We start from the raw sequence: 27416 nt of genomic DNA, 5'->3' as shown, positions 1-27416 counted from the left end.
AAACATTAACTCTATTTTTCTTTTAAGTTACTTGGTGGGCCAGGTGGGGGTCCATGACTTATCTATGTTTCCATAAGTTAGTTTGCAAATCGGTTCTTTCAACGATTGTTTTTCATAGGCTAATTAATTTCAATTTCTTATATCAGTGTGGTGTGGCATATAGCTCATAAATCATTACTTTCGTGAACAGTTATTCAATTATTACCTACACCTACACCTCATGGTCCTCATGTCCATTCGGGACGCTAAATTGCATAGCATTAAAATAAATAAATAATTTATAATTTATTAAAATTTAGTAAATTCATTTAGGGAGGAAAAGTTTAAGATAGGCTACATATATTATTTCAACAATGGTTGGTTGTATTCATTGTTGTTGTCTGAAAGGCCGTTACATTCCATAAACAACTTAATTATATGTAAAAAAGCTATTATACAACTTAAAACTAAAAAAAGTTGAGTTGGAAACATGGTTTGGATCTTTGTTTGAAATTATATTTATTTGAACCAGATTTGAAAACTATAAAATTACATTTCAGCTGTCGGCGTCATATTTTTATTTTTATGCGTAAACTGCACAGTGCACAGGTTAGTTTGACCGACCGTCTCTAGGCGTAAGAAAATAGTTCCTTAATTAATTCAACCGAATTATTTTATATTAGCGTTTAACAATTGCATAGATAAACTAAACAGAACCTTAATTATTGTTAACGAAAATTAGCCTTTTTACAACAAAGAAGAACAATAAAAAGTATCAAACAAATACGACGTATTCATCCGCAACGAAACACTTCTGAAGGGAAGTGTACGTTTGAAGTGACAGTGTCAGTGTGAGAAATTTTGATGGTTACTGTATTCCATTTCTGTGAAATTGAAGGTTAAAGCAACCAGTGTAAACAAACAATGTTGAGGCTGTGAATTTGTAAATAAATATTATTATTAAAATGGACGCAAAACTTTGTCGGCTATGTGCTAACAAAAAAGAGTTGTTTGTTGGAATTTATGATGACGAAGGGCACAAACTTCGTATTGAATCTAAGATTGGCAAATGTCTTCAAATTGAGGTGAGATTTAAAAAATTTAAGGTTAGGTTAAACAGCAAACGTTCTAACTTATATTTTTTACCAGCTACAAACTTAGTACAGGCTAGCCTAGGCCTAAGTTTATACTAATAATGTAAATCAGTAACTTACTTACTGAACTCAAATTTGTACCACAATTCTTAGTTAAATAAATTGAATGTCTGACTAAAATCCAGGAGTTCATTCAGGAAATAGGTTAAAGCCAGAAGACATGGGCCTAATTTAACTTAAGTGCCTGTTGGGTAAAGTTTAGTCCAGCCAAATGCACTTGCGATCTAGCCTAGCCTAACTTAAACTCTAAACCAGCCAACCTACCTCATCTACCCAACTTTTGCCAAACGTTACGGTATGTTAAACTTAGGCTAAGCTAGTATGATTTATTTTTACGCAGAGGATACGCGTCCGGTAACCGAAATTGGATTAGGCATCCGGTTCAGTGATGTTACCGTCGGGTTGTGGGGGCCCGGAACACCATTAAGTTACCACAACGATTGGCTGGACTCAGACTTGGATTTGCCTTCATGGAAGTTCCCTTGGATGTTTTGGCTGCTCAGATGAATCTACCAACTTTGTTTTCCAGACGTGAAACTCAGGATTTATTGTTCCTTTAAACTTTACAAGCTTTTAAAGGGACTGGTGGATTGTAGTTAACTCCTTGGTAGGATAAACTTCCACGTACCAAAAGCAACTAGATCCAAGGACCTCATTGGCAGACAGCAATCCAGTACAAACTATGCACAGAACTCCACAATGGTCCGCATCCAAATACTGGGAAGTCCAGTTGCACCGCAAGTGGATTTCTTCAATTCTAGCCATAACTTAAGTCCTTTAAAGTTAGGCCTACTGTAAATGAGCTGTTGTGGAAATCCTAGTTCACTGGAGACATGTAATTAGTCAATGTCCGGTGCTTTCTCAATGTTTTTTTTTCTTCTCTTTGTCTTGTTCAACTATATTCATGTATATTACTATGGCTGTGCAATAGGCCTAATATGTCTGTTGTTTGTAGTGAATTCTCAATGTTTTTTTTGTCTTGTTAAATGTATTGCAATCATCACAAAAAAATTTGCATTGTAGCCATTCAGAAAATATTTATCTTGTGTAGTTTAGCATGTACTTTCACTAGGCCTAAGTTACATACTATTTTATTCTATATCTAATATTGTAAAAAATATGTCATAATGTTTAAGTAACGCTTACCACAACAATGTTAGCCTTTAAAATTAATGATCATACTATTGTTTTGTTAATTACAGCATATTAATTTAATTAGCATATATTGTAAATGGTTGTTACCGCCAAATAAATAAAGAAAAAAACTACGGTGTACAGCCATCGGTGTTCGTGGTGTAATAGATAGAGTACTCGCCTGATGTACAAGAGGTACGGTAACTTATCTAGATCGAATCCCGTCGGTGACACTAACTTTTTGTCAATGATTTTGCTTAGAATGACATTTCTTCTTAACTGTACATGTACAGCTCGTGACATCTAAGCTGGCACTTGGCCTTGCGCGGGCAGTGTTGGCGGGAGGAGGGTGGAGGTAGGGAAAAGACCGGACTGCAAACATTTCCGCTGCCTCATGGGGTTGACTCCCCTTGTATTATGTACTTGAGCGCCTTCATATGGCTCGCGAGGACAGTTGATGCATCTTGCATGACGGGACATAGGCCTAATGTTTTTGAACTAGCTACTAGTGGCGATCGGCCAAGTGCCAGCTTAGATGTCACAAGCTGTATATTTTGTTAGCATTTGAGGCAGTTATAATTTTTATGAACAGAATTTAACCTTCTTTAAATTTTTTAATATCAGCAAGTTAGGTTCTCCTAGTTAGGTTAGGTTATGACAGTAGTCCTGCCGGACGCCTAATCCACGCCCGGTTACGGTACGCGTATCCTCTGCCTTCTTTTTAATCCTCCTTGAAAAGTTAAATACTTAGGCATATTGGGGATAAGTCTAACTTAGTTAAAACTTAGTGGGTTATTGTAAAATAGGGCCTACTTAGCCTTAGGTGCAGCAGTTGGTGTATTTCAGTTTATTAACACTAATACCGAAACCCTACCTAGGCTGACGTTAACCGAAACCCCCGGTCTATGAGACCCCATTTGACCCCATTTTGAAAAGGGGGGAGGGTATTGGGGGAATTGAATCTCCCAAGTAAACAGTGTTGCCATAATGCGTTTGTGAAAATTCCCGTGGGCCTCTCAGACCGGGCTTTCGGTATTAGTGTTAAAAGTAATGTCTCCAGTAGCCTCCTAGCATTTTTAACCATTTCAACCTAGCTAAACACCAAATAGATAACTTGCGCTAACTAACATAATTAATGGAGCCGCGAATCTGCATAAACACTTACCTGCCCTCCTAAACAAAACCAATGTTTAGGTTGGTATTGACTAATTTTTCCTGAGTTATTTCAAATAAATTTCCCCTACTTCAAAGAAAGTTTTACTTTTTTTAAACATAGGCCTAGGCTATTGGAAATACCAAATTTAATTCCAGTTTTGCGCTTAAGTTACAGAAACATCCAGTATTTGAATCTCGTCTCTCCATCAGTGTGTAGGCTTAACTGAAAAAGGTATAAATTCAAACTGAGTTAGGTTGTATCTTTTCAGATGTATCCCGAAGATCCGTTGCCTAAGATGGTATGTTTGGATTGCTGCTCCAGACTGGAAGACTGTTATCGATTTGTTGAGGATACTCACATGGCTCAGATGACACTCCATCGGCTCTTCCCCATCACCGAGGAAGTCTGTCAAACCTCGGAACTGAAGGAGGAAGATAGCCTTGTAGAGCTACTTCCCCTTCCAGCTCCAACCAATCAGGCGCTTGCTACACATCACGTCACTGTATCTGTTCCTGTTCCGGTATGGAATAGCTAGGCCTACTAATTTTGTTGTGTTCAAGATGATAACCAAATCTTCTCATAGTGAAGTCTAATTTAGTATTAGGCGATTTATCATCCTAGTAACTGTAAGTTAAAATGTTCTAGCTCCGAAGCTTGTTTGCATGTTATGGGCTATAGGCCCTGCGAGATATTTGTACTCCCCTCTACCCTTTCTCGCCGGAGAATTTTTCTCTTCTTTGGGCCCCCAAACAAACCTAAATCCATTTGAAGTTCAATATGGTATGTAAGGTTTTACATTGTAGGGAAAAAAAGCTTAGTATCTTTTAAATAGTTTTTAAAGATTTAGACTACCAAATACCCTATTAAAAAGTGTTTAACATTAGCTTAAGTTATATTATTTTGTTGAGGTAGACCTTTAAGTTTAAACCTTAAAGTGAACCCAAACGCATGCACACACCGTAACACTGATTCATAAATGTATAGCTTTTTGTGTTTTATGTAGGCCTATCTATTTGTCAATGCGTGTTCTGTCTCTCTTCAATATTAAATTTTGTACATGAGGAATCGTAGAAAATGATACTGTAATACTTGAAGCTGTAGCAGTGTTGCTAAAAGACATAGGCCTAGTTTTGATTTTTGGCGATTCATTATAAGCAGATAGGGGCAGTTAGGGCACCGCTGATATCAGTGCACATGAATGACAAAATAAGTCAGATAAGATGTTTCAAGACATTGTGGTGGTCAAGGGTAGTGGTTATGCTAATCAGAAAATAATGAGCCCTTGAATTCCTCTTGAGGTCAACATCAATAACCAAAGACTACAATATATTAGTATTTTACTCTAATGGATATTGGTAAGGGATAATTTATAATAGATTTATTGTGTAGGAAATAAGTGCTGTGAGTGAAGAGGTAGAAGAAAAGGTGGATGGATTAGAAGATGATATAGAAGAGGAGGAAGAGGAAGATGACGACGAAGAGGAAGTAGATTCAGGAGATCTATCTCAGGATGGCCTCGACCAGGTTATGGAGGAAATGGTAGAAGTCCCCAATGATGAGAATGAACCAGGTACCAGTATCTCACTTAAACATTATGTTTGTGCAATTTGTAGATTATTAGCATTGACTTTATATCTACACTAGACATCCTATCGTGTGCTAAAATCCATCGCCAACGATTTCAGCCGAACTAGTAGAGTAAACCCTCCATGCAGTATCGCTCCTAGTGGCCGAGGCTTGAAACTTGATCTGGCTCCGCCTCCAGTGCAGCACGCGCACACGTAACGGCATGACGTATACCTCCCCCCACAACCCTCTCAACCCTCCCCCCACAACCACTGCCTCTCCTCTCTCTGCACTGCCAGCCACAGACGGCCCGGCAAATGCGCTCTGCTTATTCTTTGCAGCACGCCGCCGGTGTTTTTACTCTCCGAGCCGAAGCATTGCGCTCACTCGATCGCACACATGTCAAACTTACCTCTAACCTACCTTACCTTAAGAGTACAATTAATTAGTTATATTTTTAGACCATGTAATTCCTCAAGTAGTTCGTATAAATTATTATAAAACTAAGGAAGGAACGTTTTGATGTAAATAAAATAATGATCTATTAATAAGCTTGGTAACTGTAGGCCTATTAATAGATAGGTATGCAAATTACGGGTCATTAAACGGATATGCAAATTATTTCACTTGTCAACTTTTTGAAAAAAGAGAAGGAGAATAAATATTTTGACATGTTTTAATTTATCTTGGTAGCTTTTGGTTTACCATTAATGTTTGACTGCTTAAACTTTGTTTGGATTAGTCCCGAAAATATTGATGTCATAAAAAAGAGGTATGATTTGGGCTGTAAATAAATAATAAATGTTATAATAACACATCAAATCAAAGTACATTTGCAAGTTCATGAAAATAATACAGTATAACTTTGATAAGAAGACTCTCGTGGGGATGATCGAATATGTCTTGCTATCAAGGTTGACTTCTTATTGAGGTTTGCAATAATATGCATTTAAGGGCAATATAAAATCAAGGGTATTGGAAAATTACACTTGTTATCAAGGGCCACTTGTTACTGAGGGTCTTCTTATCGAGGTTCCACTGTATTGTCCATATAGTCTAGGCATATTAGAAAAGTTAGCAGAAAGTTTAGGTACAGTCCTAATCATCACTTTTCTTTATGTTTTTTGGGTCCCTGAACACGAATATGAGGTTTGCTGACAGATATTTTGCCCGGAACATAGGCTATTTTGTGGAAAACCTTAAAATTTTGGCACTTTTTATGGTTTTTCGGGCAAATCTCGGTAAGCATGGGTTTTTGAGAAAATCCTGCATTGTAAAATTAAAGATGACAAAATTTACTACAAGTTTCATACATAATGTTTGTTTCTACGACGAACCGTTTCGCCAGTAGAGCACACTAAATAAGGCCAGAAGTACAAAAAATTAAAAACATTGCTTAATGCTGCCGTTTTACATTACGTTTCCATGGAAACAACCCATGTTACGATAATTTTAACTATTTATTCATGATAACAAACTAAAACACACTTAAAAATACCCCCACCGCAGCAAACCTGCAGACTAAGCGAATTTCCATTTCCCTGATTGGATTTACACTAAAATGTCTCCTTAGAAATATCACATTTATTCCCTATTTAAATAAAAGTTTAACGAGTACTTAGGTTTGCTGCAACGGGGAGGTTAAAAAGGAGTTTGTTTGTAAAATGTAATAATTTAGTATGAAATTAATGCATTTTCCAAATTCGATCAAAATATGTTCATAAACAAGCAAACTACAACAGTACTTAGTCTCCATAAGTATTTATCAAGCTGGGCAAAACCAAAAATGAAAATAAACCCTAACCACGAAAATAAAATAAAATAAAAGACGGGTATTTCTTTCAGGTGGAGTTTTCCGGTCAGAAGACACACTAGTTGGTTTATTAGTGAATTTCCCATATAGGGAATAAGCTATTACCGTAGTACTCATGGTGAGACCTGGACCCGGGACCGATTTACTTTTTCGTTTTGAGGCCCCTAGAGACCTAAAACACCATCCGTTCAAATTCATATATCTGTCCGTTAGGGCGAGAACTCGAGCAAAAATCATCCGATTTTGATGAAAATTTGGACAAACGTGTAAACCTACGTCTCTTCGAACGAGTTCGCGAACCAGCATGATCGGACTATAGGAACAGGGATTTATGGGGGGTTATATGGGGTAAAAATTGGTTTTTCCTATTTTTGACCCTATAAACTTAATATTTAGCGATTTCTTTCCATACCATTTTGTAGAGCTTAAAAAAACAAATAGTTTAGTATATTAAAGCGACGTTATGCGCCTAATGGTTACGGAGAAAATTCCAAAATCTATAAATTTAAAATGCCCATGTTATTCTTATGAAGACTAAGTAAACTGTTGTAGTTTGCTTGTTTATGAACATATTTTGATCAAATTTGGAAAATGCATTCATTTCATACTAAATTATTACATTTTACAAAAAACGCCTTTTTACCCTCCCCGTTGCAGCAAACCTAAGTACTCGTTAAATTTTTATTTAAATAGGGAATAAATGTGATATTTCTAAGGAGACATTTTAGTGTAAATCCAATCAGGGAAATGGAAATTCGCTTAGTCTGCAGGTTAGCTGCGGCAGTGGTATTTTTAAGTGTGTTTTAGTTTGTTATCATGAATAAATAGTTAAAATTATCGTAACATGGGTTGTTTCCATGGAAACGTAATGTAAAACGGCAGCATTTAGCAATGTTTTTAATTTTTTGTACTTCTGGCCTTTTTTAGTGTGCTCTAGTGGCGAAACGGTTCGTCGTAGAAACAAACATTACATATGAAACTTGTAGTAAATTTTGTCATCTTTAATTTTACAATGCAGGATTTTCTCAAAAGCCCATGCTTACCGAGATTTGCCCGAAAAACCATAAAAAGTGCCAAAATTTTAAGGTTTTTCACAAAATAACCAATGTTCCGGGCAAAATATCTGTCAGCAAACCTCATATTCGTGTTCAGGGACCCAAAAAACATAAAGAAAAGTGATGATTAGGACTGTACCTAAACTTTCCGCTAACTGTCACTTATTTTCCTAATATGCCTAGCCTAATAATATTAGTTTGGTTTTTTTCTGAAAAGAAAAACAAAATTAAATAAATCTTCACATGAATAGGTACCTGATCATAACCTAGTTTGTGTAAAAAAACATTTTTGGTAGGAACCCAATAAATTTTGTAAAACTAGGTTACGAGAAGATTTTGTCCACAAGGCTCTCTATAAAATGTAGTTTTACAATATAAGTTATGAAATATACAACAGCCACAATTAAATCTAATATAAGTTAGCCTAATTGGGTATTTCACTCCAAAATTGTTGTCTAAATTAGGATCCCCGAAACTTTTTATTTAAAACAATCTGTTGTACTTTTCTGTCATGTTTAAGACCTGAATAACTTACATTTTTGTGATAAAAAATAATCCAGCAATTTTATTATTCAATACATTTCTAACACCAAGCTGTCTGTTTTTACCTATAAATACCTTTTAGAAGGCAAAATTCTGTAATACCACTCAAAGTTTTCCAAACATTGTTGATTTATTGATGTTGAAATCACACCCTTTATTGATATGTTTCAGTCGGTAGCCATTCAGTTTTCCCAGCTTAAGCAATGTAGATGATAATCCTGACAACAATGTCCCTCGAGCTATGTAACTTTCACTCTTGCTGTTAGCTGATATAACTGTAGTCGCCTAATAGCTTTAGATGTGGCAATGTTGTAAAAACAATCACAAACCTTTGTTTCCTTGTGTGTCATATCACTGATTCTCTCATTCTCTGAAATCAAAATTTATAGGAATCATATTAACACGTAGTCTACCATGTTGGAACATTTTTACCAATTCTATATGTGATTATTTAATTTAATTTAATATGGTTAGTTCTGATTTGAGTAGGATTTATTGACACATATGAATACAAGAACGACTGATTAATATGAATATCTATATAAATAAAATTAGAGTTTTGTCTGTACATTGCTTAGAATAATGAACTTTTTGGTTATTTTTACATTTCATAGGTCAGAGAAACCGAATCAAACCTTATCTCAATTTCTGTCTGTCTGTCTGTCTGTCTGTCTATCTGTCATTCTCTTGGTAACGCTAAAATACGCACTTTATTACAACTACTCCTCAATAACTATAGCACTGTCCCGCCTGAAACTTATTTTCCAAATACTATACATATATGAGATGGTTTTAGACGTATTTCATCGAATATGAGACAGTTAGATATTTAACAGTAAACCCTTGAAAATCAAGTTTTTGTCGATTTTTGACGTGGAATTTCTGGAAGCCCATGTTAACCTTATGAGAAATGAAATTATTGAATCTTAACAGCTGTTTCAATTAAACAAGTTGGTTCTGTTCTGTGATGTTCAATAGCATTAAAGTTACAAGGATTACCAACAGGGTGCAGCACTAGCACTATTATTTCTTTTACATTTATGACAACAGCTAATTTGCAACCTGGAGGCGAGTGAGCGTAGCGAACGAGCTAACCTGAAGGCAAGTGAGCGTAGCGAACGAGCTAACCTGAAGGAAAGTGAGCGCAGCGAACGAGCTCCAACATACAGGTGAGTGAGCGTAGCGAACGAACTTCAACCAGGACGTGATTGAGCCATGCAAACGAGATCAGATAGTAAAAATAAAAGTAAGCCTACCGTTATAGGATCGACCGGCAGACACAGAGGTAATTTAACCTTTTATTGATTGTCATACCGATCCGGAACAACAAAAAACAACATAAAATGAAGCTATGTATAATAGTTTGGCCAGCATATCTTAAAATATGCAAACCAACTGCTGTTCGTTATATAAGAAGGTTTCAACTGAATATTATAAGATCCCCGTGCGTAGAACGGGTACACAGCTAGTAATATAATATGAGTATTATTAATGGTAATAGTAGGCCTATAGGCTATTGTAACTTACTTTAGTGAAGGTTTACTGAAGTTGGTTTTGCACTACACGATGGCCAAATCAGACATCTTCATAATTATCTGTACACCGTCACTTTATGAGTAACAGTTATTTATTGGTACCCCCCTTTAAAATAAATTAAGCTAAATAATTGGGTCTTTTTCAGAAGATGGCCCCCACTATTTAAACTGTGGAAATCCCACAGTTTAGGCTAGGTGATTTTTGAGTGTTTTTTGTTACAAAATTTACCACTAGAAAGTAAACATGTAAAACATTTACCAGCTCTGGATTTTTCTAAACTTTTTAAGTTTCTTCAGAAGTTTTCTTTCATTGTCACTTGCAAAATTACATTGTCTTAGCTTTCTGTTTATTTGTTGATTTTGATATAGGTTCGTATCGTTAGATATCTTCTGACAACATCCTCTTGTAAGTCGCCATTTAATAAGTACAATTTATTGGTATTGGTAGTTACAGACCCCGGCTCAAAACAAACAACACGTTATCATCCCCCCTCCCACACCCCCGCTTCCGAGCCAAAGTTGCGTCATAGATAACAACCGGGCTGAAATAGGATACTAGCAGTCGAGTTAATCTGAAATGTTACATTTAAAAATAGTTGATTAGCCTTCGGATTACTGTATTATACTTAAAATGGTTTTCAATACCTGCATATAGTAATCCATAGTTGCTGCTTTTGGCAACTAGTTTCGGTTCTTCTGAACCATCATCAGGCCCCAAGGTGTCAGGTAATCACTTCATATGAAGGTCGTTAACATACAGAGTTCAATAAATAAAACATGTACGAAACAAGATAACACGGAACGGACACACGTTTACAAAAAACACAAAGGGACATTGACATAATCAATCATGACCGGGTTGAGGGTAAAGTCTAGACTAGCAGTCAAGGTGGTCTATGATGTCTGTCTCTGTCTTCTTATCACCGGTGCGTGTTCATTCATTCACTGTTATTTATTGAACTCTGTATGTTAACGACCTTCAAATGAAGTGATTGCCTGACACCTTGAGGACTGATGATGGTTCAGAAGAACCGAAACTAGTTGCCAAAAGCAGCAACAAAGGATTGCTATATGCAGGTATTGTAAACTATTTTAAGTCAAATGTCACAATTTTTTAAAGCCTATTATGGTATTACAAGAGTGAAACAATTTTATATTTTAATCACTGAATGCTTGCTGATTATAAATACAATGTTTAACCACCAACTTATTTTAAACCGAGTACATATTTTATATACTATGTTATAAATTTCTTTGCGTTAAAGAGAATTTATTATTTAAACCATTATATGCAGACTTTGGTTTTAGTTTATCAATAACGATTTGCAACACTTTAAATGTTATTTGGCAACTTTAACCCTATTCACAGAGAAGACAAATTATATCTTCTCTGTGAACTATTACGAAATAATCCGTATTAAAACAGAAAAAAACCTACTGAAGTCAACTGAACTTTTTCGTACTGAAATTTTCGCACATAAAAATATAAACACAGGAATAAAAATATCACCACTACTAACTATATTCATAAAACTAAATTATTTGTTGGAGGGCAATGCGTGATTAATACATGGCAACTGATTCGACTTGCAGCGCGCGCTCAGATCACGGGCTCATATAACTACCGGTACGCATATCTCAGGAAATAACGCGTCTAACAGTATAAGTTTGTACAATTACTAACTATTTTTTCACAACAAACATCGTCCACTTATAATTGATATCCATGTCAAGTTTTATAATTTGTTCCCAATTCTAACTGTTTAAAATGTTGATGTTAATCGAGCAGCGTCATACTGAGTAATATATGCGTGCGAGGCGGTTTGCCCCCGAGGTGACGTCACATCGTGATGCGCAGAACGGTCTCAAACTCGTCCGGCTGAATAGCACACCTGTCTTACTTCCACCATGTGTCAATTTCAATTGATCATCGTAATTATTATCCTTCACTGGATAATTCCTGTAAAGGATAATTACAATGATCAGTTAGTGAACATCAGATAGTTTAACCTTTTTTGTTGACTCCTAAAATAACTAATTATCAAACAATATACCAAGTCATAATGATGTTTTTACCCATGACATTGACAGCTAGTTGAAAACAAATTGACTAAAAACCAGGTGTGTCTGCTATGCATTATGCACTTCCCTAGCTTTCCATCACTCACTTTAACATCAACTACAGATAATAATGATTTAGCACAACTATTAGTGCCCTAGAGGTTAAATAAAATTAATTAGGAAATAATATAAATTGGGATGAAATTGTAGGAGACAAAAATTAATCACGCAGTAAACATTGTCCTTGATTGCTAACTGTCTTGTTCTAGCATTTAAGTAAAATTGATTCTGTTAGCACATCTGATGTTAAAGAGCCTATAACAAATTTCAGGTAGTGGGACGAAGAGAAAGCGAAGTAAGCTGAAAAAGGTAGAGGAACTGACAGATCAGGAGATAGAAGAGTTAATGGCTCAAGACAAGCAGTGGCAACAATATCCTTGGGTGTGTTCTCAGTGTTCTCAGGTAAGGTGTACCAAGCACCCAAAGACACGATTATAGTTATACAGTAGAGTCCCGTTAGTCCGGAATGGTTGGGATCAGGCCCATTTCGGATTACCAAATATTTCGGATTAAACGTTTTTTGTTTTTTTTTAATTTTTTGTATTTTTTGAAATTTTTTTCGTCTTACTTATTACTACTTTTTTTCGGACGCAGGCACGAGCCCAGGATTGTTTTTCACATTACTTAAGGCTAGACCTATTGGCTGCAGCATTATCACTTAGTAAAATCCATTTGTGATTTGGCGGACAAAAATGTAAAATGTTAGAGTAATAACAAAAATGGTGAAATTTTACTAAAATACTCTACAAAAAAGTCTATCTTGCCCAGCCACTACAGAATACTTTGACGAGGTACAGCTAACTGTGTCAAAAGTTTTATAAAAAAAATTCAAAAAAATTTCCAAAAAACTTCAAAAAATTTCCAAAAAAATTTCAAAATTTTTATATATTTAAAAAAATATATTTTTTGGTTTCGGATTAAGCGGACTTTCGGATTACTGAAGTTCAGATTATCGGGACTCCACTGTACTTAGTCAAGTATATTTATTATGAAACAAGGTAAAGGAACTGTAATATTTTTTTTTCACTGCTATACTACTTTACGAGTTTTAACAGTCAGTAAATCAAAACTATTACAGGTTGCCCACTTACTTTATATAGACCTTAAAACCACGGATAAGTCTTTTTTTTCAACCATAGATTGAGCTATGAATTTTTATGGTTAAAAACCTTAATGTTAGGGATAAGCTGATTCCGATTCTCAATACATCTAAACTCACGGTTGATTAATATAGAATTGTGATTCTGTGTGAATTTGATTTCAATACCAAATCCACAATATTCCTTGATTGTGGTAAAATCGTAATCATTTACCGCATTTGCAGTATAGAAGTTCCCCATGCGATAACGGAAACTTTGAGACATTGTGAATTTTTAATGAATCAAACATGGCAGACAACTTCTGCAATCGATGAATCCCAAGATTCCCCCCTTAAAAATAACAATTAATTATTTCAATTTGCTATGATGACAAACAGAATACATTTTTGGTCTTTATTTTACTGTTGTATGCCATCATGACAGTAATTGGTGGACGTGGCACTATTGTTATTATCTCCTGTGATAGCAGCAACATCGTCTTTGCCACCTGCTAGAGCATCGAAATCGTAAACATCTCCCATGACCAGAGCGAAAACACCATATTCTCCTGCAATAGGGGCAAAATCATAATCATCTTCTGCAATTGCGGTTACATTATCAACATAATTAGCAGTCACAGAGACACTATCATCATCAGTCATCACCCTTCTTAGCAGCGAAATAACAAACAATTTTTACAATTGAGGAGATAACCCTGTCTTTTCTCGCAATAGCGGTGAAATCGTGGAGACATAATTATCAATGTGGTTTTGGTTTTTCTTCTACACCCACACAACATTATACTAATCTAGACTGTACCATGCATTTATTAATCAAGTTTTTCTCATATTTGATTATCTTACTTCAGGCTTTCTTCTATCACAAACCATACCAGAGCCAACTGATGCATTGTGTATTGACCTTGCAGGATGTATCGAGTGTTCAGGAGCTAAGAGATCATTACGAGCTAGTCCACAAGCAGCCCCCACACTACGTGTGTGCACAGTGCTCCAAGGATCATACACAGTTTCAAGCTTTCTTTCAACACATCAAACGCCATCGTAGCCTTCTAAAATACAGGTATGCACATTTGCACAGTACAACCATCGAATTATATAACACAACTGGAATGCTAGGTACGTGTTCACGAAAGCGCGCCGTTGTGTCAGCCTTCCCCAACCACCATGGGGGACCCCAGCGGATTTTAGCCAATTCATGGAATAGTGCGCGAAGTTGTTAACTCGCTCCTAGCCTTCAATAACAAAGATTAAGTACAATAATGTTTATATATTTGTAATCTGCATCAAATGCAGAATCTAACGGTATAAACAATTTTTACTTTTAATTTGAAATAGAATTTCCATAGTTAAAAAGAGTCAAAAATTTCTTGATTGTGACATGAAAAAGTTAGTATGCGAGGAAGTATTTTATTTTTGGGCCAGAAGAAAACTTTAAGCGACAAAGTTGTAGTTGAAGAGATGATTTTTAACATGTGATCGAGCAATTTACAATTAAGTGTGCAGTTTGTTTGTAGTATAGTGATTAATAGCGCGACGAGGTTGATTTTCTGTCGCACCAACCGCCTCACTCCAGCAACTCTTTGTGTTTTTGATACTCGATCATTGTAAAGCAAAATAAATTTTAACCTTATTAATATTTTATATAAGTTAAAGAATACAACTATTCTATGGATTTGATTTATTTATTTTCAGAAGATAAATATCAATACCGGTAATGGGCTGCGGCTGAGTTGTAATCGCCGGCGCGATTTATAAAGAACCTCTCTGCGTTACTAATTACTCCATTACACACGACTAGAAAATTTTATATGAAATTGCTTGGTTATTTGTTGAAGATCATCTCATTAGCTACAGTTTTGTCGCTTAAAGTTTGCTTCTGACCAAAAAATAAAAAAAATCCTCGCTTAGTAACTTTTTCATGTCAAGGTGTGATATTTGTTTAACATTTTTAGTTGTTAAAATTAGAATTACGATTTAAATAAGATTATATTTATACTGTCAGATTCTACAGTTAATACAGATTCCGAATATATAACTTTCATTGCAGTCAACCTATTGTATGCACGGCCAGGAGCGTATTAACAACCGCGTGCACGGCTTAAGGAACTGACATATCTGCGTCGAGTCCACCTTTGTGGTGGGGGAAGGTTGCTGAAACGGCGCGCTTTTTATCCCAAATCTCCTATCTACCCGGTGTTCCAGTTTTGTTATATAATTCGATGAGTACAACCAACCAATGAGTTATGTACAACAAATTATAGGATTCATTTACAATATTCAGCCTATCACCTAATTTAACAGGTTTAATTCATTTTATGGACCAAGGGTCATTGCATCAAGAAACTGTACTGTACTTCAGTGAACGTCTTTTTCACACTTTTCTTGTGATCTGCACATGTGATTTGGTGTGTTGTACATTAATTATGGTTTCATCTGTTGTTTGGCAGCTGTGAGGAGTGTGGCAAGTGTTTCTCCAACAAGCGAGTGCTGGACTCTCACTCAGGATGTTCCAGCAACTCTCGTCCCTACACATGCCAGGAGTGTGGGAAGGCGTTTAGGCATCAGAACGCATTGTACATCCACGCACGCTGCCATCTGCCTGAGGACGTCAAGAACAAATACCTCTGTGATCAGTGCAATAAGAGGTAAATAGTAAAGCAAGCTAGTTTTTTAATTTAACAATTAAATCACATCATCCTTTATAAGATACGTTGTTTAACAATGCATGTAAACGTAAATATTTACGTAACAGCCAATTTACCAAGTTAGCCAATTCACTCTACTGTATATAAAAAAATATCGATTGAGAAACAAACAATTAAGCGTAATAAAAAAACCTCACTAGTCCGCTGCATTGTGATAGCTGAAAATTGTCGGAGTAAATCTGGTAAAAACCGCCGCTACAAGATACAGAAGTTGGTACGCCTGCAGCGCCCTCTACAGCTGCGCGTGCCGCTGGCACTGCCGCTCAACACATCCCCACCTAAAAGACGAGCAAGTGGCATGTCGGTCGGGTCAATTAACGACCAGTTGGTTTCTCGTATATAATAATTTAGTTTTACAGGCCGGTCAACTGGACTGACGATGAAATAACTTGTTAATGTACTGGTTTTCAGTATTTATCTATTTAATTAAAAAAGACGGTCTAGTGGCCAAACGACCAAGTATCTTGTCGGTCAACTGGTGGCCCCCCGTAGGGTATAGTGACATCGAATATTGAATCTGTTAATATTCTTTTAGTATTTCAGTTTGCGAATACAACATACTGATTGTACTGTTAATTTAACAGGTTCTCGACCAAGCCAAATCTAGTGACTCACAAACGTATCCACACGGGTATCAGGAACTTCACCTGTGACCAGTGTGGCAAAAGTTTCATACAGAAGGGCAACTTGGACGCTCATATGTTGACTCACTCTCAGGACAAACCCTTCACATGTCAACTCTGCAACAAGTCGTAAGTGGACCAGAGCTAACTGGTGTGGGGGGTAAATCATGAATACACACAGTAATAGAAATGTGAAAAACAATAATGTGAGGCATCAGCCAAGATGTCATAGAAATAAAAGGTTACCTACAATTGGAAGTAGTTTTAACAGGTAACAGATATCAAGTTACAAAGTTACGATATATACCTAGGCCTAGTTAAGGTGTGTAGAAAACAGGCAATTGTACATGCAATTTAAAAGGATAAATGTCTGTAATGTGTTTGTGCATTTTCTTTGGGCTAAGCGAATTAGGTTTTTTTTATTAATTCAATCACAGACTGCAATTTGTGTTCAACAGTTGTGTAGATTTTCTCTTCCATCATTAAGGGCTACTATAACTATACCTTCTGAAAGAACACAGGTGGGGTACTGGCAATGTATTCTAACCTTATAAGAAGTGCAATGACTTTGTAAAAAATCAGTCCATTTAAGTGGGAATATTTGAATTTCGGATACTTCCCGCTGCCGCTGCTAGGTAGCGAAGGCGCTACTATCGGGAATGCGTGACCAAGTCAGCTGACTGAGCCAGAGAGAGTGAGACAAAGTATCGACCTAAAGAAAGATAGGCACATTGTGTGCCCTATCTTTAGGGGCGCTCTTATAGGGGTTACTCTTAGGGGCAGCCGAGCGAAGTTCGTTTTGGCGGCAAGATTCGATTCTGACTATTCTCCATGAGCATTTCGCTTCTTAAAAGATTTTTATTCATTGGCTCTGGCTAGATTAGTGGGGGAAATAAAGAACATGTGTAAGAGTTTGATTAGAAATGAGTTTATTCCATTGTGAAAGGAGCTCTTTGGATACCTTAATTAACAGACAACTGTCGTACAAATTTTAAATAGCTTAAAAGCTGGCAATACAGGGTTGGGCAAATGTGTGGATACCCCTGGTTAACTTTTTAACGCGTTGCAATAGGAAAACCAAACTCGGCACATATTTACAACATAAGAAATTGCACTTTTTCATCAAAGTTACAACTTTGCCCCAGCCCCCAAAATTGGGTATTTTGGGGGCAGCCCCAAATTTTCAAATGTAAACACCTATCATGTGACCCACCATTTTAAAGGGTTTATCAAGGGAAATTGGATGGCGCAAACCAGAGGTCAATATCCCACGCCTAATCAAAATGGCAGCCATTTTAATTATTTAAGATGAGCAATCATGATAAAGTCTAGACACCCCCAGTTAACTTTAAAAATTAAATATTTTAATACGGACCAAAAGGTGAATTCTCTTTTTTATAAAGGTATGCTGAGTTTAGTTTTCCTGCTATAACCTGTTAAAAAATTAATAGGGGATATTCCAAAATGACTGCCATTTTGATTAGGCGTGCGATATTGACCTCTAGTTTGCGCCATTTAATTTGTCTTGAGAAACCATTTAAAATGAGGGGTCACATGATAGGTGTTTACTTTTAAAAATTTGGGGCTGCCCTTAAAATACCCCATTTTGGGGGCCGGGTACAAGTTCTAACTTTAATGAAAAAGTGCATTTTTTATGTTGTAAACATGTGCCGAGTTTGGTTTTCCCACTGCCACACGTTATAAAGTTAACTGGGGGTGTCCAGACTTTATCATGATTGCTCATGTTAAATTAAAATGGCTGCCATTTTGATTAGGCGTGTGATATTGACCTCTGGTTTGCGCCATTCAATTTCTCTTAATAAACCCTTTAAAATGAGGGGTCACATGATAGGTGTTTACATTTGAAAATTTGGGGCTGCCCCTAAAATACCCCATTTTGGGGGCTGGGGCAAAGTTGTAACTTTGATTAAAAAGTGCAATTTCTTATGTTGTAAATATGTGTCGAGTTAGGTTTTCCTATTGCAACGCGTTAAAAAGTTAACTAGGGGAATCCACACATTTGCCCAACCCTGTATAATATAAACAGTCTACTAAATTACTTACCAAATCCACAGACCTCCGATCCGAACGCAATATATTAAAGTACCTTTACGGTATGCTAATGTACTTATGGGTAGTCGGGTGTAATAGTCTCCTTTATCCTGACTGATAAAATGTATTTTCACAAACAATTGCAGATTAGTAGGCCCAATACTTATTCAATCTCTATGTTGCAGGTTTAAGACAGCCATGCAGCTGCGGAAGCATCACTCGGTACACACGGGCGCCAAGCCGCATCAGTGTGACGTTTGTGGGCGTTCCTTCAGAGAGCGAGGAACACTCAGGGAACACCTACGGATACATACTGGAGCTATGCCCTTTACCTGCGAGTACTGTGGCAAGGCGTTCCGCTTTAAGGGTATCCTTACGGTGAGTTGCAGGGGCTAGGAACACTGTTAAGTCTTAGCAAAACATTTAGGCCTAAACAAACTCAATTTAACAAAACCAATTTAAATTAGAAATTTGATTAATCCTAACCAAAGTGAGTAATTTCATATTTTAGTAGATTTGGTTTGATGAAAAATTGAAATGATATTAATTCATTTTGGTGGCCAAGGTTGTAGGTTGGATAAAATATTCTTTTTGATGTTCCTTACAACGTATTCTTTCAGAAATTTTGAGTTTCATTGAATTTTTGTATTAGTAATGGGATGACCATTAAAGCCAACACTGGTACAAACAGATAAGAAAGCTCTATGAGTACAGCTGACAATTCTATATGATACTAGACAGAGCCAAATTAATTTCATTTATTTATTTTGTTGCCCATTATCTGGAACTGCATATGTGAGACAAAGCATGATAGATAATCATCCTTGTATTAAGGTTACAACTTCAGGTTGGGAACCTCCTTTATTCTCACATTTGTCTCTCAACATGGGCCTTGTGCCTGACTGCAAAATGAGGGTCGAGCCAATAGAGTTCACAAATAGTACTGACAATAGTGGCGACAACTTACAAAATTGTTGGCCACAGACCCACCTACACTACTGCAACAATATGTATATTGTCCACAGACACACAGAAGACAACACACTGGGGAGAGACCCTACTCCTGTCTGGAGTGTCAACACCACTTCACAAACTGGCCTAACTACAACAAGCACATGAAGCGGAGACACGGCATCAACACCAGCCGACAGTCCAGAACCAAGTCTCACCCCCCGGCGCCACTACCCCCAGCACCCCCGCCTACACTGGACCCTCTACCATTGTACGAGGAGTTCCCCGCCACCACCTACCATCCCCACAACACATTCAGTGGGGCCCCGCTGCAGCAGTACTTCTCCTTTACCCACCTAGACCCTTCCCTGGACATGATGCAGCATAGGTAGCAAACACTCTCTATCTAGATTTAGATCTACTTTTGTATTTTAGATATTACTACTATTAGGTGCTAATGTACAAGTTTCCTAATCAATTACATTAGGATGTATTTAATACATTGGGTAAGAGTTTCTTACAGTGATATGTGATTATTTTCAGGAAATAAATAATGAAACGTATATTGTCCCGTGAGACCGGGACTATGAAGGTTAATTAAATAGAAGTATACGAGAATTTCCTTTGTAAATGATTGAGCGGAGCAAGCAAAGCTCTTATATATTACTTTCCTGCTTTCGTTTTCCACATACTCCTACTGAACGGCTGAGGTGATCCACATGAAATTTAGCACAGTCATAGTAACCAACTATGGGAAGGTTACCAAATTGTACAAAAGGTTTACAAATTGAACTAAAGTGCTTTTCCCTATGTAAATTTAAACTTTTAGAAATTTAGCATGGGCCTTATTGGTTTACTGGTTACCATTGCAGTTTATGCAAAATAACAATAAAAAGGTAAACAAGAGTCATAACATACGTCTAATACAAGCGCATTACAAATACAGAACAAAAGAAAGAATGATTGGATAATGCGGTTGAGCATAATATACTACAAAATGAAAAACCAATTAGAGCCTATGCATCATTGACTTTGAATACTGCTACTAGACATCCCAATTACGGCGAACCTGATGTACCAATGACTTTAGATACTGGAAGCAGGCATCCCATTTACGTGAACCAAATGTATCATTGATTTTGGCTAGTGCAAGTAGGCATACCATTTACGTGAACCAGATTTAGCATTGACTTTGGATACTGCAAGTAGACATCCCATTTTGTGAACTCAAGCACATTGGGAACAATCAATTCTTGGTTACATTTCCTAAAATTATTGGATTAATATGCTTGCTCCGATCAATATTGTTGTCACCGCTGCGCTGTCTTGCAACTCTTTACTTTATTATTATTTTTGCTGATTCCTCAAATTATTCCTTCACATAACCTTAAAGTTGCAGTTGTGTTGACTATTAGTGTGCATTATTATTGTGGTGAATAGTGGTCATAGGGTATAGTGTGGTGGAAAATAGCGTTTGTGCCACGTACCAAAATGTCTTTACAGCTCTTGATTGTTTTAAGTTATCAACTTCGTCTCAAACTTAAAAACTATCCCCACTCGAGCCGGCAAAACCTCTTTTTTGGCCCTAGGTACGAAATATACTATTAATGAGTTTTGAGATTCAGAATTTGATTTTCTAAGGTTTGGGGTTGAGTTTTGAGATTTGAAATTACTAGTTTTGACCATCAATAGTGCATAGTCAATCTGATGGTATACTATAACAGAATTTTACACGACATACATCACGTTTTAAAAAAAGCTATCAAGTTTGAGGTTTTATTCTATAGGGCATAAACCGGATTTTGGCTGTAAAAATTAGAGACTGAAGTAATTAAGTTACATCACAAGTTCTCAATATCAACTAGGAATTTACATTTTGAAGGAAAATTATTTTTTGTTGTAATAATGATAATGTGTAATGATGATAACCTTGAATCCAGTTTCGCTATTGAAAGTTGTTCATGAACTGAATTGTTAGTTCTTTACTGAGGACTAAAATAAATGCTATAACAGTACAGGTTCCAGTGTACCTGTCGTATTTTGCTTGTCTGATTAGGATTTATTGATGAGTCAGCAGCTATATTCCTGACTACTTGCCATGGTTATGTCTTTAGGAAAATTTTAAATAAGCTAGTTTTAACGTGTGAAATTTTATTTATAGGCTACTAGGAATGTGTAAAATTTATTGACTGTTTTCATGCTCTCTTTAATAGGGGTTATGACAGGGAAAAATGTTGAATTGTTACTGCAAACTATCTCTATGAGTACTGCAAATTTTAGTTCACAAGGGTATAATTTTAATACTTGAAATAATTACCATTGTAATGCAACTAATGAAATACGATATTTATGAAAAGCTGCTTCTGGTTTTTGTTTGAGAGTATTATGAGATGTAATGTATTATGTAATTTGATTTTCATATTCAATAATGTAATTAATTTAATGTTATGCTGACGGTTATTCCCATATACAGGGAGCGGCAAAATGATCTGACGGTTTTCTTTGCGGCCCTGTTGAGCAAGTGAGCGGCAGAGGGTGGTGGGAATAGGGGCGTTCCAAAGCCTACGTGCGGACATTTTTAGTAGCCAAGGTCCTGGGGACAGCTGAACACCATGCATTTGTAGTGGAAGTGTTTTTTTTTAAGTGGCAATTCCTGTGTAGCTGTTCAGCTGCAGTTCCGTAGACGTTTTTAATGTGGGCCCAGGGGGAAAAGTCTCAACTCGAAACACCATTTTGCTGTGGGTGGGTAACTTCAGAGCTACTAGTTCAGCATTGAAACAAGTCCAACAGGTCCAAGGTCAGCCCGGACGCCAGAGAACGTCTAGTGAGTGAGAGAAGCTGTGGAAGCTAGTCCTCAGCGGCCTCCGGTAAATAAGCTGCAGCTCTGCACATGTCTGGTCGCTCGGTAAGAGTATTACGGCACGACCCGCACTTTCATTCATACAAAATGGCAATCTTGAAGAAGTTAAAGCACAGTGGTTACGTAAAGCGCATCTCATTTTCATAACAAGTGATTTATTTACTTACACTTGACAAAATAGTCATTATGAGTGACGAATCGCACTTTCAACCACACAGTCTTCCTCACTCTCTTGACGTTCTCGGGCGTCCGGACTGACCTTGAATGGCCTGTTGATTTTAGTTTCAATGCTGAACTAGTAGCTCTAAAGCTACCCACCCAGAGCAAAATGGTGTTTCGAGTTGGGACTTTTCTTCTTTGACCCACATTGAAATGCCTACTGAACAGCTACACAAGAATTGCTACTTTTAAAAACACTTCCACCACAAATACATGGTGCTCAGTCGTCCACAGCTCCATGGCTACTAAAAATGTCCGCACGTTGGCTTTGTAACGCCCCTATTCCCACCACCCACCGCACCTAATTCGCTCGACAGGGCAGCTAAGAAAACTGTCAGATCATTTTGCCGCTCCCTGTACTATGTGTGGAATATCTGTATGCGTGAGAAGAACATGCCATGTTGTAAAACCTAGGTATTTTTATTAATTAATCAAGTGCAAGGAACACTAACCACATTACAATGTTATGTTATAGCCTTTTACGTCAGGTATCATGTTAGCTGTAGTTTATCGGTCTTCTGTGTGCTTATACATTTTTTAACATATCCAATATGTTAGTTCATCTTCTCATACTTTGGAATATACTTGTTATAATCTAAGACTTAAATTTAATATTTTTTTTATATTTTATGTATTTGTTTATTTATTTTGTCTTTATCGTAAAATATGATTAAAGATACGCTAATGGTTTTGAAAATATTTATTGAAACAACAAACAAAGTACGCGAGTTATGCATGAGAACGTAGTACAAAGGCAAATAAACTTTAGGTTATGTTACACCATTGACTTTTGGATACTGAAGTCCTGTAATTGTAAAAACTACACAGTTTTTCAAAACATAAATAATCAAAGTTAAAAGAATGATTTTATTAAATCGTAAGCCTTATACAGTTTTGTATGATTATTCCTACTGTAATTATGTGTTACAGCAATAGATTGAATACATGCTTCATGACAGGCTTTCAAAGTGAGGTAATTCTGAAATTTTGTGTGTTTCTCATTTAGTCAGTGCTTTATCTAGTTTGCGTTTTAAAATGTAGATAGTAGGTTTCATTTTTTTTATTTTTTTCTGTGATATAATTATAATAATCAAACAGTATTACTAAAGTGTTGTAAAAAGCTTTATTCAAATAAGTTAACTCTTTGTCATTAACATTTTGTACATTGTGGGACACATTCTAGAATATCGGTTAGATAAACATGAAAAATATTTAGTGAATTATTGTGATCGAATTTCCTAATTTAAGTTGGCTGAAGAAACTAAGTATCGGTACTCCACAGTAAATCATGACACTGTAGTTAGTACTTAATTTTTTTGTCTACATTTTATTTGTGAAAAAATAATTAATTGTAAGTGCCAAATTTCTGCTATTGTGTAACTATATTTGTAGATTTTTACTAAATTATGGTTTGAGTGATATAAATATTATAAAATAATGTCAATAGTTTATAGCTGTTTAGTTTTAAAATTTGCCTACATCTCTCAATAAGGATATGCAATTATTAACTCCAATTGCCTTGAAATCCTTGCAATCATGGCTTTTTCTAATAAGCTTCAAACAATTATTTTATTTTAAAAGGTTTTATAACCTGTGAAAGTATTGCCTTAGCCTCCATGCATATCATTACTCATCTCAATGTGATGGTATTTTCTCTGTATATAGCCTAATAAATGTAAATACATTTACAATAATATAGTTTCCCTACTGTGACAGAAAAGCTATGACAGATGTGTTTTGGTTATGTATAATTACTGTTTTTTAATCTTGACTAGATTTTGTACAATAAATTGCACTTTAATCTGAAGCACATTCACATCAATTTTTTTTTGCAATGTTCTGTATTTTGTGTTTAGTGTGGTATGTGTATTTAGTTTTTATAGCATTTATTTGTCCTATTTGATTGTGTGAACAACTATAAAATACTTGTTATATTTTTGTATTGGACATTCCATGTAAAAGCGAAATTATTGAAGTTTCCGAAAATATATTAATATAGTATTAAACTGTGGTTTTTAATTTACATCAAAATCAAATTATCGTTGATTTTTTACTACTGAGACAGACGTCACATCATATGGATCAGCTTTAGCAGATTTATCTTTTAAATGATAGTTGAATGAACATTTCACTCTTTGTGTTACGGTCAAAATTATATTTGACCAATTTCTAATTTTTTGCTGGAGTTATGTCATATATGTTGTTAGTTTAGGTCAAATGAGTAACCAACACAGAGTATAAAGACTAGTGACAAAACATTTTTGGTTGTTATACAACACATATAAACTAAACTAACATATCATATATTGACAGTTGATGTGACAAGAAAGATAATATGGTTTACAAAGGTGTGTTTACAATTTAAAAGTGATTTGATGAGTAAAATACAATAGACAGCATCATAACCCAGGGTATGGACAGTTTCCTTACAAAGAAATAGGAAATTGCGACGGTGAAGAAAATCATAACATCCCTTTTTGTTTGGCTTTGTTAAAGAGTTTAGTGTTAGAAAGCTTGGAACCTAACCTCGCTAAACATGGGTTACATTTTGTTTCTAAGCTTCACATCAGTCAAAAGGGGCATTTCGGTTCATAAGCACATACATACATTTCATTTTTTATACACATTTGTTTGTTCCATTCCATTCCATTTACAAAAATTGTTTGTTAAATTATACTAGACAAAAGATATAGATATAGCCATTTACTTGTTAAAACCACTAAAACACAAACAACCTATTAACAATTCAAAAGCCTACGAGGTTAATGTTCTTCAGTGGAAATGTTTATGACTGAGTGCTATTGGCAACAACATAACTTAACAGGACAAACTTTTCCATCTCCTAATGAAGATAACTGGGCCAAATAGCAGAGAGATAAATGAGTTTGCCTCTAATTAAACATAACTACCTCAACTGCAAATACCACGTTACCTCCCTGGTGTACAGTTTATAGTCTGTCAGCTGCGTGGAGTTAACCGATAAGAGAACAGACATGTTTTTTGCTTATTTATTAATACAATGCTAACTTGATATTTGCAGTACTGTAAAAATAAAAATAAATTCGTTATTATTTCACACATTAAATTCAACATTTACGCTGAGTTTATTTCACAGGTTGACTTCAGGTGGAGCACCTATAAAAATAGGCTTCAAATTTCATGGTAAGATAAGAAGTCTACACTTTTCATGGTAAAATCTTCAACCCAAAGCCAGCCCACAAAATTCTAATTTACCGGGTGTAGGCACATGACCCTGGCTGTAATCCTCTTAATCACGGTCAGTTGACCTGTCAGTTCTAGGCTGGTGTCGAACGCATCGGCATCATACCGTGCATAGCCGAACTGTTGGCGACAAATTGTTAGCTCTATCACTGTCGCTGTCAAAACGTACCGTTTGTAGGTTATATTTCAATTTAATTTAATTTAACTGTTATAAACCAACCAAACTTGATGATAATGAAAAATTGAATGAAGGTTTACTAATCAAAAAAATAGTTCTGTTCATAAAACAAAATTACAAATGCCTAAAATTCAATTTTTAAATTTTTTTATTATAAAATTAAACTGTTATAACCTAACCAAACCAACCAAACTTGCTGATACGGTGGGATTCAGAATTCTTGATTCCCCACCCCTACTCCGGTGACCACTACCCTCAGGCCATAAATCAGGGGATTAACCCAAACAAAGATCTGGGCCGTTGTCCGTCTCCCCTATTTTACCACACCATGCTAGGCGGAAGTAAACGGGTAAAAAAATTGTGTAAAATGTCTTAGGAATTAAATACTTCAAACGCATGGACATTATATTTTTTTATCAGATGATCAAAGGGATTAAAATAACAATCTACGTCATTGAGGAGATGATGTTTACATGGCATGACCCAATTACTAAGTTTAATTAAATTAATGTCCCTGCAGCTGTCTCGAAATTGCACATCTTATTACTCCCCAAGATAGCTTAATTTGTCTTTACTTTACTTACTTAAATACTTTTCATTGAAATGGCATATAATTTCATATACTCATTACCGGTACTCATGCAATTCTCAAAACATATTTCTGAGGAAAGATTTGGAGCCAAGAGTAACATCCTTGCCAAGTTTGAAATTAATGAATTTATCATTATTACTCATGCAGCAGCAGGCTCCTTGTCGAGATATAACTTATACATAGTTGGTGATGCACATACTAAAGAAGTTGTCACAAAAACGTGTAGCAAATAAGTGTTATTTGTAAAACCAGATCCTATAGAAACTAAAATAAGGTGAGAATATCCAGTCACACTACGCTAACCAAGTCAAAATTAAAAAAATATTACTTTGTCAAATATTAATGTTACTGTGTAGAATATACTTATTTTTTACCAACATTTTTGATGGTATGTATTATCTGGCTAGTGGCTCTGCTTAGCGTGCTTCTTATTTTTATGACATCATGCACAGCAACTGAGTAAATATGGCGGTTCCAAGCATTTCTCTATCACAAAGAGACCAATAAGTAAATTGTGGATTTAGTGTTAGCATTGATTAAACATACTAACCTTTTGGGGTAGTATGTCACCCTAATGGAGCAGATGTAGAAAATTTTAGATGTAGGTGTTTTGATGTGTTATTTATTGTTATTTTTATCAACTGTTACCATGACCTATTGAGAAATTATTTTAAAGTTGTTTGCTTTTTGTCTACAAATAAATACAGTAACACATCTTTTACGTTTTATGGAATCTAAAGCACACCAGAATGTGCAAACAGCCCACAATGCCTTGTGAGGTCAGGGTATTTACTCAGGGGAGGTATAAAAGAGGCTACGATGACAGCTGTGGGCTTCTTATTAGCTGAGGGAACGCCAT

At 35.9% G+C, this 27416-nt stretch overlaps 1 protein-coding gene across 1 annotated transcript; it reads left to right on the top strand.

Annotated features, from left to right (window-relative positions):
• Window positions 1-882: 882 nt before the first annotated feature.
• LOC128992640 (zinc finger protein 2-like) lies at window positions 883-19977 on the top strand. Its single transcript, XM_054416325.1, has 9 exons — window positions 883-1064; window positions 3692-3943; window positions 4813-4993; window positions 12328-12458; window positions 14064-14215; window positions 15603-15800; window positions 16445-16612; window positions 18721-18913; window positions 19561-19977. The coding sequence occupies exons 1-9, from the start codon at window positions 945-947 to the stop codon at window positions 19876-19878; spliced, it is 1713 nt and encodes a 570-aa protein (XP_054272300.1). The 5' UTR covers window positions 883-944; the 3' UTR covers window positions 19879-19977.
• Window positions 19978-27416: the final 7439 nt, after the last annotated feature.

This window comes from Macrosteles quadrilineatus, unplaced genomic scaffold, assembly GCF_028750875.1.
Source record: "Macrosteles quadrilineatus isolate MER2022 unplaced genomic scaffold, UCM_ALF_1.0 Scaffold_4__1_contigs__length_99947679, whole genome shotgun sequence".
NCBI classification, from domain to species: Eukaryota; Metazoa; Arthropoda; class Insecta; order Hemiptera; family Cicadellidae; genus Macrosteles; species Macrosteles quadrilineatus.
This window is presented reverse-complemented; position numbering and strand designations above follow the sequence as displayed.